The sequence below is a fragment of the Humulus lupulus genome, chromosome X, assembly GCF_963169125.1.
Source record: "Humulus lupulus chromosome X, drHumLupu1.1, whole genome shotgun sequence".
In the NCBI taxonomy this organism is placed as follows: domain Eukaryota; kingdom Viridiplantae; phylum Streptophyta; class Magnoliopsida; order Rosales; family Cannabaceae; genus Humulus; species Humulus lupulus.
This window is the reverse complement of record NC_084802.1, coordinates 15,489,103-15,506,971: the sequence shown is the minus strand read 5'-3', so window position 1 is coordinate 15,506,971 and position 17,869 is coordinate 15,489,103. Positions and strand designations below refer to the sequence as shown.

Genomic DNA, 17,869 nt, shown 5'->3' with positions numbered 1-17,869 from the left:
AAATATCACATTTAATATAAAATAATTTTAAAATATGAACATACATTATTAATCTGGTTTTTTTAAGTTCATACTTTAACTAAAATACATATATCGCAAAATACAATATAATAAATATTAACAAGCAAAATTAAACAAATACATATAACACATTAAAATAAAAAAATTCATATTCAAATCTGTTTTTTAAATTTTACAAAAAAACTTATATTATAAAAGTAACTTAAATATAGTTGTTATTAAGATAAACAAATACATATAAAGCATTAAAATAAAAATTAATGTTAACGGCTATATTTTTTGTAATTAATGTTAATTTTTCTAAGACTAACAAAATTTGGGCAGCATAACAACTATATTTTAAACTATCCCAAAATTTTATAAAACCTGCAAACTACACACAAAAATATACATAATATTACTAGATCAATATATAGAATATTCCCAGAGCATGCACAACATAAACGTATATTTACTTAAAATTTCTAAAATATTTTAAAATTTGATTTTTAATTGCTAAAATTTAATCTTATTATAATACCAAATCTAATCTCATAATCTTAAGATTAATCGAATACTATTTAAATTAATTTCTAATTATGAGATTATATTAGATCATCTAATGTAATTATTTTTACTATACTATCATGCACAACATAAAATTTGATTTTTTTCTTGTACCTCTTTTTTTAAAATTTAAAACAGAAAATAAAAATAAAAAAAACAAAAAACAAAAATTAAATCATATATAAATAGAAATAAATAAATAAAAAATACAAAAATACAAAACAGAAAAAAAAACATAAATATAAATATAACCATATACATTTTACGGTTTAAATATATATCAGTTTATATATAATATATATTAATTTAAATATATAATATATATCAGATTATATAATATATATATCAAATTATATATAATATAATATATATCAGTTTATATATAATATATAATATAATATATATCCGTTTATATATATAATATATAACATATATAAATATATATATCGGTATACCTGTGGTCCGGTCGGCGTGGTGGTCCAGTCGGCTAGGTGTGGTGGAGTGGTGGCGTGGTGGTGGTCCGGTCGGCGTACTAAAACAGAGAAACAAAAAATGAAATGAGTAGAAAATTTAGGGGCAAAACAAACAAAAAAATAAAACAACTTACACTTGAGAGAGATGGAGCCGTTGAAGAAGATAGTGTCTGAAAAAAAAATGAGAGAAAGAGGGTCGGAGAAATTAACAAAGGAGAGAGAGAGAGAGAGAGAGTTTTTTCTGAAAAACTTTGAGACTGAAATGGGGAAGAAGAAGGCGTGCAGCTGTGTTAAATCGTTATGACTTTTGCCGGCAAAGGTACTTAGTAAACCCTACCACAAAACGGCGTCGTTTTACTAATGCCCTCTTTTGCCGGCGCAACGAAACGCGCCGACAAAAGTATACCCACCTACTTCTTCTAAACGTGCAAAATTAAAAAAAAAACACGTTGACTTTTGCCGGCGTGTTAGGTGAAATGCGCCGACAAAAGTTTGTGGGTTTTTATATATAAAAATCTTATTGGACTTTTGCCGGCGCAATTCGGGGTTGCGCCGGCAAAGGTACTCCATTTTTAAAAGCGATCAATTTTGCCTGCGCAACCCCGAATTGCGCCGACAAAAGTCACCTGTGCCGGCGCAAGCCGGCGCAATTCGCCAGTTGCGCCGGCAAAAAGCTTATTTCTTGTAGTGTTATAATATTTTAAATTGTTATTATTGTTGTTTTGTTATTTCTATCTTGTTATATTATTTTGATTTGCTTGCTAGTTTGCTTATTCTATGTAATAGTTTTAGAGTCAGAAAAATATGTCTAATCGAAAATATGCTTCAGGATATGAGAAACTAAAAAAGAAAAAAAGAATAGAAAGTTTAGTCCAATCACAAAAATGAGCTCTTGATAAATTTATTTTAAGTAGCAAGAATGATGCATTGAATATGAGTAGTGAAACAATTGAAAAAAATAATTTGAAATCACTAGAGGAAGAGGAAATTATGGTAGAAAAGAACTTAGAGAATGAGAATGATGATGTAATTGTTAATGAAGATGGTCAAGAAAATATTAATGAAAATGAAGTTGATATAGAAAGAAAAGATGTTCATGATAATTTGAGTAGTGATGTTTCTTATAATATTTATGATCCCGGATGGTGGAAAATTATTGATACTAAATTAAGAGATTTGTTAGTAGAAAAATGTCCAATTAGAATAAATGATATAGTTTTTCCAAAAGATGAAAATTCTAGGCATTTTTCCACTTTTTATTACATGAGAAAATTATCGAATGGAGAAACATATGATAGAAGATGGTTGGTATATTCTATGGATTTTGACAAGGTGTATTGTTTTTGTTGCAAATTATTTCATTCTAATTCTACTAATAATATGAATCAATTAGGCAATGAAGGAATTAAGGAATGGAAAAATCTTGGTACTAGGCTTAAAACACATGAAACAAGTAATGAGCATATTTTTAACATGAATGCTTGGATTGACTTAGAATTGAGACTTGCAAATAATAAAACAATAGATAAAAGTGTGCAAGAACGAATTAATAAGGAGAAGGAACATTGGATGAATGTTTTAGTAAGAATAATTGCTATTGTAAAAAGTCTAGCTAAGAATAATTTGGCATTTCGTGGAAATAATGAAAAGATCTACCAAGAGAACAATGGAAATTATTTTAGTTTAATTGAAATGATTGCTGAATTTGATCCAATTATGCAAGAACATGTTCGATGTATTCAAAACAGTGAAATTCATAATAATTATTTGGGACATAGAATTCAAAATGAGTTGATTCAATTATTAGCGAGAGTGAAAAATACAATTTTGAAAAAAGTCAAAGAAGCAAAATATTTTTCAGATATACTTGATTGTACTCCTGATTTAAGTCATCAAGAACAAATGTCTCTTATATTGAGGTGTGTAGATATCTCAACTAGTCCAATAAGAGTGGAAGAATATTTTTTGGGATTTTTAAAAGTGGATGATACTTCTGGAAAATGACTTTTTAGTGAACTCACAAAAGAAATTGAAAATTTGAAACTTGACATTAATGACATAAGAGGACAAGGATATGATAATGGATCTAACATGAAAGGAAAGCACCAATGTGTACAAAAGAGATTATTAGAGTTAAATCCTAGAGCATTATATACACCTTGTGGTTGTCATAGTCTTAATTTAGTACTTTGTGATGTTGCTAATTCTTGTGTTAAAGTTGTATCATTTTTTGGTGTTTTACAACGTATATATTCATTATTCTCTTCTTCACATAAGCGATGGACAATATTGAAAAATAATATATCTACTTTGACTGTGAAATCATTGTCTCAAACTCGTTGGGAAAGTCGTATTGAAAGTGTTAAGGCAATTAGATTTCAAACTCCAAAAATAAGAGATGCTTTGCTTGAACTAGCAGAAACAAGTGATGATCCTAAAATAAAGAGTGAAGCTAAATGTCTAGCAACCTATGAATTAGAGAATTTTGAATTTTTGTTAGGCATGACTATTTGGTTTGATATTTTGTTTGTTGTCAATTCAATTAGTAAAAATTTACAATGTAAAAATATGGATATTGACAATGCTATAAATCAGTTAGATGACCTTCTTTCTTATTTTGAAAATCATAGGAAAGATGGATTTGTTTCTGCTATGATTTTCAGCTAAAGAAATTGAAAATGAGATGGAAATTTAGCCTAATTTTTGTGAAAAACGTGTGATTCGTAGGAAAAAATACTTTGATGAAATAATTGATGAAGATGATATAGTAAAATCTGCTGAAGAATCATTTCAGATTAACTATTTTCTTTTCATGATTGATCAAATTATTTGTTCACTTAGAAAAAAATTTGAACAATTTCAAGTGTATGCAAACATTTTTGGATTTTTATTCAATTTTAAGAAACTAAAAGAATTGAATGAAGATGCTTTAAAATATCATTCTTTAAATCTTGAAAATGTTCTATAATATAATGGACTTTCTGATATTGATGGTTTAGATTTGTTTTCGGAATTAAAAGTGTTGAGAGAAATTTTTCCAAATGAAAATAGTAGTTCAATTGAAATACTTGATTACATAAAAAAGATTGATTCATTTCCAAATGCATACATAGCTTATAGAATATTGCTAACTATTCCTGTAACAGTTGCTTCAGCAAAGAGAAGTTTTTCAAAATTGAAATTGATAAAATCTTATTTAAGATCAACTATGTTGCAAGAATGATTCAATGGATTGTCAATGTTTTCTATTGAGCATAATTTACTAGATAAACTTGAATACAATGATTTGATTAACAAATTTGCATCCCAAAAAGCAAGAAAGATAAATTTTTAAATGAATCAATTATCGTTGTTTATTCTTCTTTAATCATTTTGTTTTAATTGATATTCTTGTTAGGTTCTATGGCTTGGAGATTGTTCGTTGTGAAAAAGTTGGAGAAGAAGATTTGCTTATTGGAGAATTCATGTAACGACCCAATTTACTAATAAGGCTTAAGGGCCTTGATTAGTGTGCCGGGAGGGCATAACTAGATTATATGTGATTTAAATGATTAAAAGCATGTTAAATGATTACTTGGATATCTGTGATGCATGACTATGTGTATTAGCATGCATGTAGGCCCTGATTAGAATAGAAGGACATATTTGTAATTTTGGCCCGTTGAGGGCATAAATGTAAATAACTGTGATAAATTGTTGAGACCACATTATTATATGGATATATTTGTAGCTTGTGACTCGAGGTGATCCTAATGAGCGGTTTAGCGAAAAAGTCACGGCGGAGATTTATACCCGGCTCGGGGCGAGCCTAGGGGTATTTATGGGAATTTAGGAAATATATTGGAGTCTATTTTGATATTGAGGAATATAATTGGTGATTAGTTAGGTGTCGAGAAGTAAGCGATAAATATTAGAGACACTCGAGGAATTAGCGGGAATTGGGTGTAATGACTAAAATGCCCTTAAGATGTTTAAAAGCTTAGTTTTAATTGGGAGGGAAATATGGTCTTTTGGTGTTTAGAATAAGAGATAAGGGTCTTGCTGCTTTATGTCTTAGTGGATTATGTAGAAAGTTTTAGAAGACTGAAGAAAAGAAAAGAAAAAGGAAAAGAAAAGAAGGAGAAAAGAAAGAAGGGAAAAGCAGGGCACTACTCTCTTGTACGGTTTGGGCTTTTCTTCACCAATTTTTCTGGAAATTTGGAGCTAAAATTCAGAGAAGGCTTAGGCTGAGACTCAACACTAGGGTCCTTGATTTGGCTTGGGGAATTGACAGAGGTTATTCATCCATTTGAGGTAAGGTTTTGAGGTTGTTATTCAGTTCTTGGTTTTTGGTGTTGAACTAGTTCCTAAGCTGAGTTTTTGTGGGAATTCTAGGGGATTAAGCCTAAGGATTTGAGGAGGTGAAGGCTAAGGAAGTGTGGAAGATAACTTAGGTCGAATTCATCTATCAAAGGTAAGAAATTCTAGCTTTAAGTTCTGTGATTTCTGTTGTTCTGTTGAGTTTTTGAGCTTCAAACTCAGCCATGGTGATTTCCTTGTTTTGGGGTGCATGTGCTTAAGTTTCATATGGTTGGGTCATATGGGGTGAGTTATAGATGATGGCGGGCTTGTTTTTGTGTTTGGTTGAGGTTTGGAAGGGTGTTAGAGGGTTTTGGCTCGAGGAAGTTCGAAGGGGAAAAACCTGAGTGTTGTTTGGCTGTGACTAGCGCTGTAGCGCTAGCCTTAGGGCGCTACAGCGCTAGGCTTAGGTGTCTGGGAGCCTCTTGGCTCTGTTTGTAGCACTGTAGCGCCCGCTTTAGGGCGTTGTAGCGCTATCCTGTTCCCAGAAGGGGATTTTTGGGTTATCTCTTAGGGTTTTTGCCCGGGGGCTCGGGGTTTGATTCCACCACCCCGTTTGGTGGAATTAGGGCTTCCCGAGGGCTCGGGATTGGTCCCGAGGCTAGGTTTTGGATTTGAAGTTTGGTATGGTTCTAAATTGTGACCGTGACTAGGTGTACACTAGGGCTCGGACGGGATCATGCTTGAGGGTTGAATTGAACAAAGCTATCAGAATCCAAAGGTAAGAAACTGCACCCGGTTATGTATTAATGATGGGAATAAGAGCTCCCTATACATGAATTGTGTCATAGATGGTATTATGCCATGGGACATGTGATAAACAACCTAAGAGTACCAGAATCAATATTTGCGCACAGGGCGCGGCTCAGCCACTGGTAGCTGAGGACAGCTTAATATTCACTGGGCTCGGTTTAAGCAGGCCGGAGTCAGTGGGGTAGATAGGGGGTGTGACCTAAGGGCGTCGACCCTATTTATTATGCGAATTGGTTATTAGTATGAAATGATGAACTTAGTATGCTGAATACTTGATTATTGTGAATATTTGGATTGTTGAGTATATGATTATACTGTATGAGTTATCTGGTTGTTTGTTTGATGATCATGCTTTGTTATTGTGTTTTCTTGCTGGGCCTTGGCTCACGGGTGCAACGTGGTGCAGGTAAAGGCAATGGCAAAGTGGACTAGTCCTAAGATAGAGAGCTTTGGGGTTGAATGTACATAGTCAGTTGATCGGCCGCCACGACCGAGTAGTGGTACATGACGAGAAAAGCCTAATTGTCTGTTTTGCCCTTAGAGTGGCTAACAGCTGTACTTTTATCCTGAAATTTTGTAAACTGTCTTTTAACGTTATTACTTTTGGAATCCCATGTAAAAATGTTTAATTATAAGAAATGAAGCTTTTTTGACCAAAATCTTTTAACCCTAGTTCAACGATAGTTTCAATAACAAGTTTCTAACTAAATGACTTGATTAGCAAGTCTTGCACCTTTGTAAACACACATTGTAACGGTCTTTGCTATCTAGGGCGTTACAATTCATCTACAACTTTGAATAATAAATGTGTAGTACTTTTATTTAGAATATTTGACTTTATTATGTGGGTATAAAATTTTTATTTAAATTTGGATGATATATTAATATTAAAAGTATAGTTTTTTTTTCTTCTTCATCAAAGGCCCCATTTTAAAATTTTGCCTAAGGCCCCAAAAAACCTTAGGCTAGCCCTGGTGGAGAAAAATGAAATATATATTAATATATTTAATTGAATAACAAAAATGCAAAAAATTCAATAGGAAGAATAAACCAAAGACGAGGCACGCGAAACCCGTTTTCCTTAAATCATATTTGCCCCCTCTACTTGAATGGTGCTAAAGGATTCGTGAGCAACCACTTCCAAAGATACAACAACTATCAAGAAGGACGAAAGCACCACTATGTCTGCTTAGGCAAACTCGAAACAAACCTTCCCACTATCACCAAAAAATACTAAAAAGACTGAAGAGAGAAAGTGTAACGCCCTGGTTACTCCAAGACCAATACTGTGAGCTTTGAATCGTGCTTAACTCGCTAATCAAGTTCTTTGGTTATAAACGTGCGTCTAGGTGTTATTAATAGGTTAAGGTGAAAAACCAATCAAAAGGAAATGATATATTTTATTTAAAACATAAAAATATTCATGGGCCCATAAAAACGTTTACAAGTTATTTACAATTCAAAATGGTCATTACAGTGTAAAATTTACAACCCGCCGACCTAAGCAGCAAAAATAGGGTTAACCCCCTAGTTCTTCCGAGAACTCCTTGGCCGTGGTGGTCAAGTGGCCGCATATGTACACATCGCCACCTAAGCTCTCCACTCAAGGTTGGGTGAGCTTTTCTTTCCCTTTACCTGCACCACATAGCACCCATGAGCCAAAGCCCAACAAGAAAACTCATTGCTGTATGTATATAACGTCAAATGATGATCATGATAATCATACAGGACTTATTGTAACTGTTAGGAAAAATTGTTTTGCCTCAATGGAAATTGATAATAATATTACAACTCTATGCAATATATTACAAATAAATAATGATTGATTAAAAGGAGTTACAACTCTATATTTGAAAATTACAAATAAACAAAGGAAATGAAGAAGATGATGAAGAAGAAGAGAATAGGTAAATACAACTCTAAGCAAAATGTTACAAATAAAGTAAAGTGTTTGAAACAAAAGAAAAGAAAAGATTACAACTCTTGAACAAGAAATACAAGTAAAAAAAAACAAGAGAATAAGAAGAAAACAATACAATAGAAAGAAGAACAGAAATACAAGAAACTCTCACTTACACAACCTAAGTGAAGAGGGTTGGGGATCGCCAACTTGAACAAGGTTTAAAACCTTTGTCCAAAAGCTTATTTCACCCTAACTCAAGCACTAAGGGATCTCTCTCAGATATTGGAAAAGCTTTCTGGAATTATCAAGCCTCAAGGTGTTTCTAGCCAAGTGCTCTAATGGATAGAAATGTTGTCTTACAAGTGAGCTATAGGCTCCTATTTATAGAGTTTAGAGACACCCTTTGAATTTCAAATTCCACCAACCCACATGGATGTTACCAATGTTTAATTGAATTAATATGGAATTAAAAAGGAAATTTGGGAGTTATTTGGGTTTTTTGAGCCGTTCAACAAAGATTGAAAAAACTGAAAATTGGTCAGTTTTTGGCCTGTGGCCGCGGCCAGAGACATTAGTGGCCACGGCCACTGGTCTCTGTCCCACAGGCCGCGGCCACCAACATTTAGTGGCCGCGGCCACCGACCAATTTTAGCACTTAAAAATGTGCTGTTTTCCCAAACGGTTCCAAACCCTCCCAAATGATTTTGTAACTCCCAAAACACATTATTGAGGTTAAAATCATATCTCTAACAACCATATCACATATGGCTTTATGAAATTCATCTCAATATTGTGTAACAATAATTTTACACAATAAAGGGTAATATTTGGAAGTTACAAATTTGTAACACCAAATATGTTACATTATTTGGATATATCTCATATATCTAAATATTGTAACTCTCTATTATATGTTACAATATGTGACACACTTTGTCACATTTATTTAATCTAAATATTATATTATAATATAATATAATATTACATTATATTATAAAATAATATAACAGTAACAACCCAAAATCACTAATATGACTTAAGAGCCTTGATTAGTGTGCCGGGAGGGCATAATCGGTTTATGCGTGAATTTATTAATTTAATGCATGATTATATGATAAGCATGCTTGTGTGGTTATATGAATGTAAATGTGATTATTTGTTATAATTGTGAGAACCACATTATTATGTGGGTAAATCTGCAGCATGCGACTTGAGGCGATCTTAGGGAGCTAGTTAGCGGGAAAGTCACAACGGGACCTAATATTTGACTTGGGGCAAGTCAAGGGGTATTTCGAGTATTGGATGGTTATTTGGGTTATCAGGTTATGGAAATAAATAATTGGAGATATATTTGAGGTTAGGAAGCTTAGGTGGGAATACTGGGGAATTTTACCATTTTGCCCTCGGGGACGTTTCCGGTACCCCGAGCCTCGAGATTAACTTAATTGCTTAAGGATAGACTAAGTAAACTTTAGAAAATAGTAGAACAAAAGTTAAACTGACCCTTCCCTCTCTCTCCCTTTCTCTCTCAAGGAAAACCATAGAAAATTTAGAAGAACTTGGCTGGAATTCAGAGAATTGGAGCTGAGATTTAGGAGATTAGCTCAAGGATTAGCTAAGGATTCAATCAAGAATTTAGGTAAGTCATAAGCTTTGTGCATGGTGATTAAATTCTGTGTTTATGGCTGAGTTTTGAGGTGTTTATGGGTTTGGAGATTGAATGATTGAATTGAAGCTTAGAACTTGGGAATTAGCTCAGAAATCTCTTAGAGAGTTGGTTCATTAGAGAAGGTAAGCTCGAATTTGTGATTTAATGACTAAATCTTAGTGTTTTCTTGACTGATTTTGATGTTTTTAAGCTTTTGGGTTTCAGAGATTGAAGTGGGATTTTGGTGAGTTTCTAGGCTAAGTTTTTGCTGGGTTGTGTTGCTGGAATCGTATTAGAAGTTTTGTGATAATTGAGTTGTGGAATTGTGATGGTTTTGAGTGAGGTTTGAGATTTTAAAATGGAGGTTTTTCTGGGTTCGAAGGGGTCGGGCCGCGGCATAGTTCTTGGTGAGCTGCGACCCTCTGAAGCTGATGAATGCTGGAGAGGGAGAGTGGACCGCGACATGGGCTATGTAGGGCCGCAACCTGTGTCTGGTCCTGGGCGTGGATGAGCCTCTGGTTGGGGCCATGCTGCGACATAGGGAGGTTAAGCCGTGACCCTTAAGTAAATTTGGGTTTTTGGGATTTTAAGCATGAGAATTTAACCTAGGGTGCTCAAGATCGAATCTACTACCGTGTTTGGTGGAATTCAATGTTCCGGAGACTAGAACCTTATCTAGAAGCCTTTTTACAATTATTAATGGTATCCCTTATCTTGGTTGTGACTAGGTATAAGCTAGGGGCCCGGGAAACGGATCGTGCTCAAGAGGCATCTCACGTAACCAGTACACTTGGAAATTAAAGGTAAGAAAACTGCACCCGGTTGTGGATTAATAATGGGACTAAGTGTTCCCTATTTTGTATACTTTATAAAGGATGGTATTATGCCATGTAAATAATGAGCAAATGGCCAAAGAGTGTCGGGGCTTACATTAGCGCACAAGGCGCGACTCAGCCACTGGTAGCTGAGGACAACTTATTATGCACTGAGCTCGGTTTAAATGAAGCTAAGTCGGTGGAATAAACAGAGGGTGCGACCTAAGGGCGTCGACCCTGATTATTATGTCATTTGATTGTTATTAGTGATTGAAGGATTTGTCGTGTTGAATAGCTGAGTGTTGGTTTGTTGATTCTCTGGTTATGTCTGTGGATTATATGACTAATGTGGTATGCTAAGTATATGATCATGCTTTAAGGATTATTCAACTATTATTATTGTTTGTACTATAATGTTATGCTTTCTTGCTGGGCCTTGGTTCACGGGTGCTACGTGGTGCAGGTAAAGGCAAGGGAAAATTTGATCAGTCCTGAATCAGAGAGCTCTGAGAGCAAAATGTACATGATCAGCTGCTCGACCGCCACGGTTGAGGGGAGACAGGAACAGGAGAACCATAAATGTTGGTTTTGCCCTTAGAGTGGCTAGTGGTTGCTTTGTACTCTGGAAATTTTGTAAACTGATTTTCAAACATTGTTTCTTTTGGGATCCCTTGTGTAAAACGTTTACTTATATGAAAGATATATTTTATGGCCAAAACCTTTTAACCCTAGTTCATTAAAGATGTTAGTGACACATTTTAAACTAAATGACTTGATTAGCAAGTCCCGCACTTTTATAAATACACAGTGTAACGGTCTTGGCTACCCAGTGCGTTACACTTAAAGCCCTAAACATATGAGTGACAGATGTGTAAGTCACTAATGTGGGTTCCGCACCCTTCGCAAATGAGTGATCGAGTCACTAGCTTAAACCAGATGAGTGACTGATGAGCGAGTCACTAATGTAAACCAAATGAGTGACCATGGAGTCACTAGTGTGGGTTCCGTACACTTAGCCATGTGACGATGCAGTCACCTAGGCCTTCTGGCCCTGGCTCTGAGTGACTAGTCATAGAACTAGAAAAGTGCTTTTAGTTTTCATCGAACTTGGGGTCGGTCCGACATTAATCCTCATGGTGAGTCATTCAATACTGATGTCGATTAGATCTAATATTTTCGGCTTTGCGTTCATGACGCTTATGCAGTTCCTGACTCATAGGTCAATAACATACGACCAGTGCTCAGTACTACTGTCCAACTTGACTAGTAAGTCACAGCTTCACAGTCAGTTCTGACACCATTGCCGATTCTGACTAATAAGTCAGTGCCATTCACAAGTAAGTAAGATTTGCTAAGCATTTGATATGCAATCAATGTCCACATTTAAACACTCAACATGCCTCATGAATAACCATGCATGTCACATATGGGGTGCAGTTTTCTTACCTCTGGTTCGAGCGAGAAATAGTAAAAGAACGACCCTTGATAACGATCAACCTTTTGATTCCTTAGCGGTTACCTAGTCATAACCAATTATAACTTCCATCAATGAAAATCAACAATAAAAGGGTCTTGACCTAAAACTCACTCCCAAGACCTCGAATTGTACCCAAACGGTGAGTAAATTCGATCCCGAGCCTTAGGAATTGAAACCCCAAGCCAAAAACCCTTAGAAATTCCCAAAACAGGATTCTGAAAGAGTAGGGTAGCACTGTAGCACTACCCCCCTAGCACCCCAACGCCCTAAACATAGAAGGATGCCCCCTGAGTAGCACTATAGCGCCCAATGATGGGTGCTATAGCACTACAACCAGGCAGATTTCCCTGAATCTTTCCCCCTTCGACACCACCATTTCCAACCTGAACTAGAAGCTTCCAAACCTCATTTTAAGTCCCAAATGAACCCAAAACCATCCACATATGTCCTAGGCATCATAACCCAAGTAACCTTAGCCAAAAGCTCCCATCAATTCCCTTTAACCAACCTAGAAATCCAAAACAAAAACAGAGCAAACCAGAGTTTTAATGGCTAGAACCTTACCTCAAGCTCAGTTTAGGATCCTCTTCAATGGTTGAACACAATCCTAAGCCCTCAAGATCCACTTTCCTAGCTTGAATCCTCAAGAAAAGCTCAAAAATCCAAAGGAAAAGAGAAGGAAATATGTACGGGAGAGAGAAATGCTTATGCTCTATTTTGGCCAACTTCTACAGCCTTCAATGGCTTAAATATGACTTAAGGTGAAAAGACCTTTTCTCCCCTAGGTCAAATAAAGTTCTCTAAAGGCTCCCAAGGGTAAAACCGTCCTTTCCCGCCTATTTCGTTAATCATAATTAACATCCTCCAATTCCCGTTATTCCCAAAATTATCAAATACAAATAAATCATATACCATTACCCTTTAATTCCCGGCAACGTTCTAATCACCAAATTACCTCGAGACTCACCCCGAGCCCCAAACTTAATCCCGTTATGACCAAACCGCTAACTTGTACTCAAAGATCGTCTCATGCCAAATGGCTCGAACAAATCCACATTATAATGTGGCCTCAACAATAGTTCACCAACATGCATACAAATATACAATTACGCCCTCAACGGGCCAAATTACCAAAATGCCCCTATGGTGAAATGTGGACCCGCATGCATGCATTTAACATCATATTATAATATAATTAACATAAACATGCATATAATAATTTAATGGCATAATAAATCAATTATGACCCTCCCGGCCTACTAATCCAACCATTAAAACTCATTAGGGATTTTGGGGCATTACAGAAAGAGACTAAGTGTGTGATACTCTGTATCTGTGTGTCCTAGAATGAGAGGAGAAGCCTCCTTTTATAGGCTTCATGGAGAGTTAAAAATGTGTGTGAATCAAGTGCATTAATTTCTGAAAATTAATAAGAATTAATTACACGTATTCTGGTAATATCAGTTGTTATCCAAAGTGATTTTCTAAACATCAATCAGAATTAATCACACAATATTCTGATATCTCAATTTTGACCAAAGTGACTTGCCAAAATCAATCAGAATAAATCACACAATATTCAAATAATCTCATCTTTAGTCAAAATGATTTGCTGAATCATTACTATTTTAGGAATCAATTTCTCATTCACTTAATTTTTCCAACAATCCCCACATGAATGAAATTGATTAACATTAAGAAACAATGACTCGACACGACTCGACACAACAAGGGGATAGAGTGTTCTGATTGATACCTGCGTAGGATAGGTGGGTGTTATCCTTTGAACCTTCCCTTGTGATAATATATTTACCTACTGATCAGTAGATGCGATGTTTTTGAACTGTTATGTCGTTTGTGTAAACGATGATATATCTCACACAGATATCTTCAGGCATAGTTTCAGTTCTCATGGTTATTGTAATGCCCTGGTTACCCCAGAACAGTTACGGTGAACCAGAAATTTGACCCACTACCCGAGTCCTTTGGTTAAAAACGTGCATCTAAGTGTTATTAACAGGCTAAGGTGGAAAACCAACCAAAAGGAAAGGATACATTTTATTTAATACATAATACTGTTCATGGGCCCATAAAAACATTTACAAGTTATTTACAACTCAAAAATGTCATTACTGTTTCAAATTTACAAACCCGCCGACCTAAGCGGCAAAAATAGGGTAAACCCCCTAGTTCCTCTGAGAACTCCTTGGCCGTGGTGGTCAAGCGGCCGCATATGTACACAACACCGCCTAAGCTCTCCACTCAAGGCTGGGTGAGCTTTTCTTTCCCTTTACCTGCACCACATAGCACCCATGAGCCAAAGCCCAGCAAGAAAACACAGTATTGCATATAAACATTATCAAATGATTATCATTATAATCACACAGAGCTTATAGCTCTAAACAAATGAGTGATTTAACACTTGAGGTTCTAGTAAACCATACTGAGTGACTGACAAGCAAGTCACTAATTTAAGCAGATGAGTGACTGTTGGGTAAGTCACTAGCCTTAACAGACGAGTGACTGCTGGGTAAGTCACTAGCTTAAACAGATGGGTGACTGATGGGTAAGTCACTAGCTTAACAAATGAGAGACTGGTGGGTAAGTCTCTAACTTAACAGATGAGTGACTGATGGGTAAGTCACACAAGCGCTTTTAGTTTTCATCGAACTTGAGGTCAGTCCGGCATTAATGCTCTTCTGAGTCATTTAATGCAGATGTCGATTAGATCTAATCTTTGTTGGCTTGCATTGAACACACTAAAGCCGTTCCTGACTCATGAGTCAGCACTGTGTGACCAGTGCCTAGTACCACTGCTGAACTTGACTAATGAGTCACAGCTTCACAGTTGATACTGACACCTTTGCCAATTCTGACTAATTAGTCAGTGCCATGCACAAGTGAGCAAGATTTGCTAAGCATTCAATAATCAATCCATGTCCACATTTACACATTCAACATGCCTCATGAATAACCATGCATGTCACATATGGGGTGCATTTTTCTTACCTCTGATTCGAGCGAGAATGAATAAAAGAACGACCCTTGAGAACGATTTGACTTTTAGTCTTTTAGCGGTCACCTAGTCATAACCAAATATGGGATTCCATTAATAAAATGAGTAATAAAAGGTTCCCAGACCAAGACCTAGCCTCCGGGACATCGAATCCTATTAAACCGGGTAGTAGGAACGATCCCGAGGCCTAAGGTTTGAGTTCCCCATAATTAAAACACAATTTTGGCCAAAAATGCCCTTAAGCGCCGCGACCCTACACCAGCCTTGCGCCGCGGCTCGCCCCCAAATAGAAGCCACACTCACCTCTGCCTGTGCCTAGCGCCATGTCGCTCCTCCTTGCGCCGTGGTCCTAACTGCTCAGACAGCAAGCCACCTCCTTCATCGAGCCTAGGCCGCGGCGCCCTAGAACAGAGCCGCGACCCTACCACGAGCCCAGCCAAAAACCTCATTTTTCTTCATCCCAAACTCTCCAAAAACATACCTAAACACTTCCAAATCATCAAATCAAAGTTCCCAAGCTTCCCAATAATCCAAAACCATCAAATCCCGAGGCTCAAACGAACCAAAAACTCAACGATTCACAAAATCCAATTCAAAGCTTAGAAACTCTAAAATCTCAAAACTTAAAACTTAGATTACATTTTATTGGGTTGTTTCTCGTCAAATACTTTGGTCAAGAAGCTTCTATTCTTTCCTAGGATCGCTATGCCTAGATCCTCACTTGATTCCAACTCCTAGAACTCGAGATTTCTTCGAAAATGCTCCGAACAGTAAAATGAACTAACGGGAAAGAACGAGAGGTTTTCTAACGTACGGTTCTATTTGACAAGCTACTTCAAGCTTAAGTAACCTCAAATAAAACCTAAGGCTCAGGGTCCCAAAAACACTCCCGAGAACATTATAGTCAAAACTTCCAGAATTCCATCCTGATCTCAATAACTCCCAGTTTATCATCAAATAACATTCTCATTATTCAATATCCCAATAAAAGACCTCGTTATGACAAAACTGCTAATTCTCAAAATAAGATCGTCTCATGCCGAATAGCTTGAATATATCTCCATAATAATGGGATCTCATTCACAAATCACAATATGCATCCAAAATACACAAATATGCCCTTAACGGGCAAAATTACCAAAATATCATAACAATCAAATGTGGACCCACATGCATGCATATAACATCATATTATAATATAATTCACATAAACATGCATATAATCATTTAATGACATAATTAAACAGTTATGTCCCTCCTGGCCTACTAATCCAGCCATTAAACCACATTAGGGATTTCGAGGCATTACAGTTATGTTCATTTTAGTCGTGAACATCTGCCTGGTTCTGTGAGAGGTTTTAGAGAATCGAGCCCCCATAATTCTCCTTCGAAGTGGCCCCAATTATCTCTCACATAGGTGACCTCTTATTTAAGAGCAATCCCACATTACTCTGCTCAGACTTCCACTACGTAATGGTCATTAAAAGCATGAGCTTAACCTCTTTAACAATGGGCATCACTGTTTCACCATTGGAACGGGTGGGGGTAATCCCCCATAGTGATCCTACTCGATCTCCATAACTAGGTTGTCCCATTGAACCTAGATCTTGGGATCTCCAGTCAACTAGGTTGGGTTTTCTTTATATCGACCTTAATTTCCTTTGGGATTAAGTCCCATTCCTTCTGATGCCTTTTCAACTTGAACTCTGTTTAACCCTTTGGTTAGCGGAGTCACAATGTTATCTTTTGACTTCATATAATCAATCTAGATAACTCCAGTTGAGATCAGTTGTCTAACGGTATTATGTCGTCGGCGTATGTGTCTAGACCTACCGTTATACAAAACATTTTGTGTCCGGGCAATTGTTGCTTGGCCAAACTTATACATGATCTTTATTTATTTTCATGTAGATCTAATATTAAACAAATTAATATGAGATAACCTATAACATGTTTCTAAAATTGAATTCAAAGAGAAACAAAAATAAGAATACTTACAGTATACGCAGCGGAATGAAAGAGTCATTCCTTCAGTTTCTCTAACTCTTTTATCCTTTTTGTCGCAGAGTATTATCAAGAAACTGAACTGTTCTTCTAATTTCTTCACAGTCTTCCAAAGTATCCTTAGAATCACCTAGACTAGAGTGGACAATTCTCAACACATGAGATAGATACAGAGAGAAGAAGAGAAAATAACAAAAAGGCTTAGAAAAGGACTTGTGTTTAGAGAGAATCTAAAACCTATCAGAAAATTTGACTTATTAGAACTTCTGACTACTCTCTAAACATTCATTTTATAGACTCAATTAGGCCATTTAATTTAATTAAAAAATCAATAAAATAATATCCAATATGAAGCCCTAGGTCGAAATTATCATGGGCTTTAGGCCCGTGAAATTTCCCATTTGATTATAAGCCCATTGGACTTAAAATCAAGGCTTGTATTACTTTCTATTGATTTAATTAATTAAATAATTATTTAAATCCTTTATCAAATTAATTATTTATAATTTGAACCTTGATTTAAACTTATTTATTAATTTAGATACCGATTTATCTTAATTAATAAATCTGCCATAATTTATCTTTGCTTCTCAAAATTACATAAATCTGTGAAACTATCCAAAATTGACCTGGTCAACTTTGATAATTCTAATTGATAATCAAATCAATTAATTGAGACTATCTAGATGATTTTATCCAAGGTACAATGGGGACCGTGGGCCTATGAAATCAAGCTCTAATAAGTTATCATAAATCTAACAAATAAATTTACTAACTTATTAATTCCTTGTGACTCCACTATAGACTCGGAATTGCACTCTTGAATTCATAGAACGCTCTATAACAAATATAGATACATTATTAATTATCCATTG

At 35.7% G+C, this 17,869-nt stretch overlaps 1 protein-coding gene across 1 annotated transcript; it reads left to right on the top strand.

Moving 5' to 3' along the window:
- Window positions 1–1,973: 1,973 nt before the first annotated feature.
- On the top strand, window positions 1,974–3,707 carry LOC133805557 (uncharacterized). The gene is made up of 2 exons (XM_062243738.1): window positions 1,974–2,959; window positions 3,053–3,707. Exons 1-2 carry the CDS (start codon window positions 1,974–1,976, stop codon window positions 3,705–3,707), a joined length of 1,641 nt encoding a protein of 546 aa, XP_062099722.1.
- The last annotated feature ends 14,162 nt before the right edge of the window (window positions 3,708–17,869 follow it).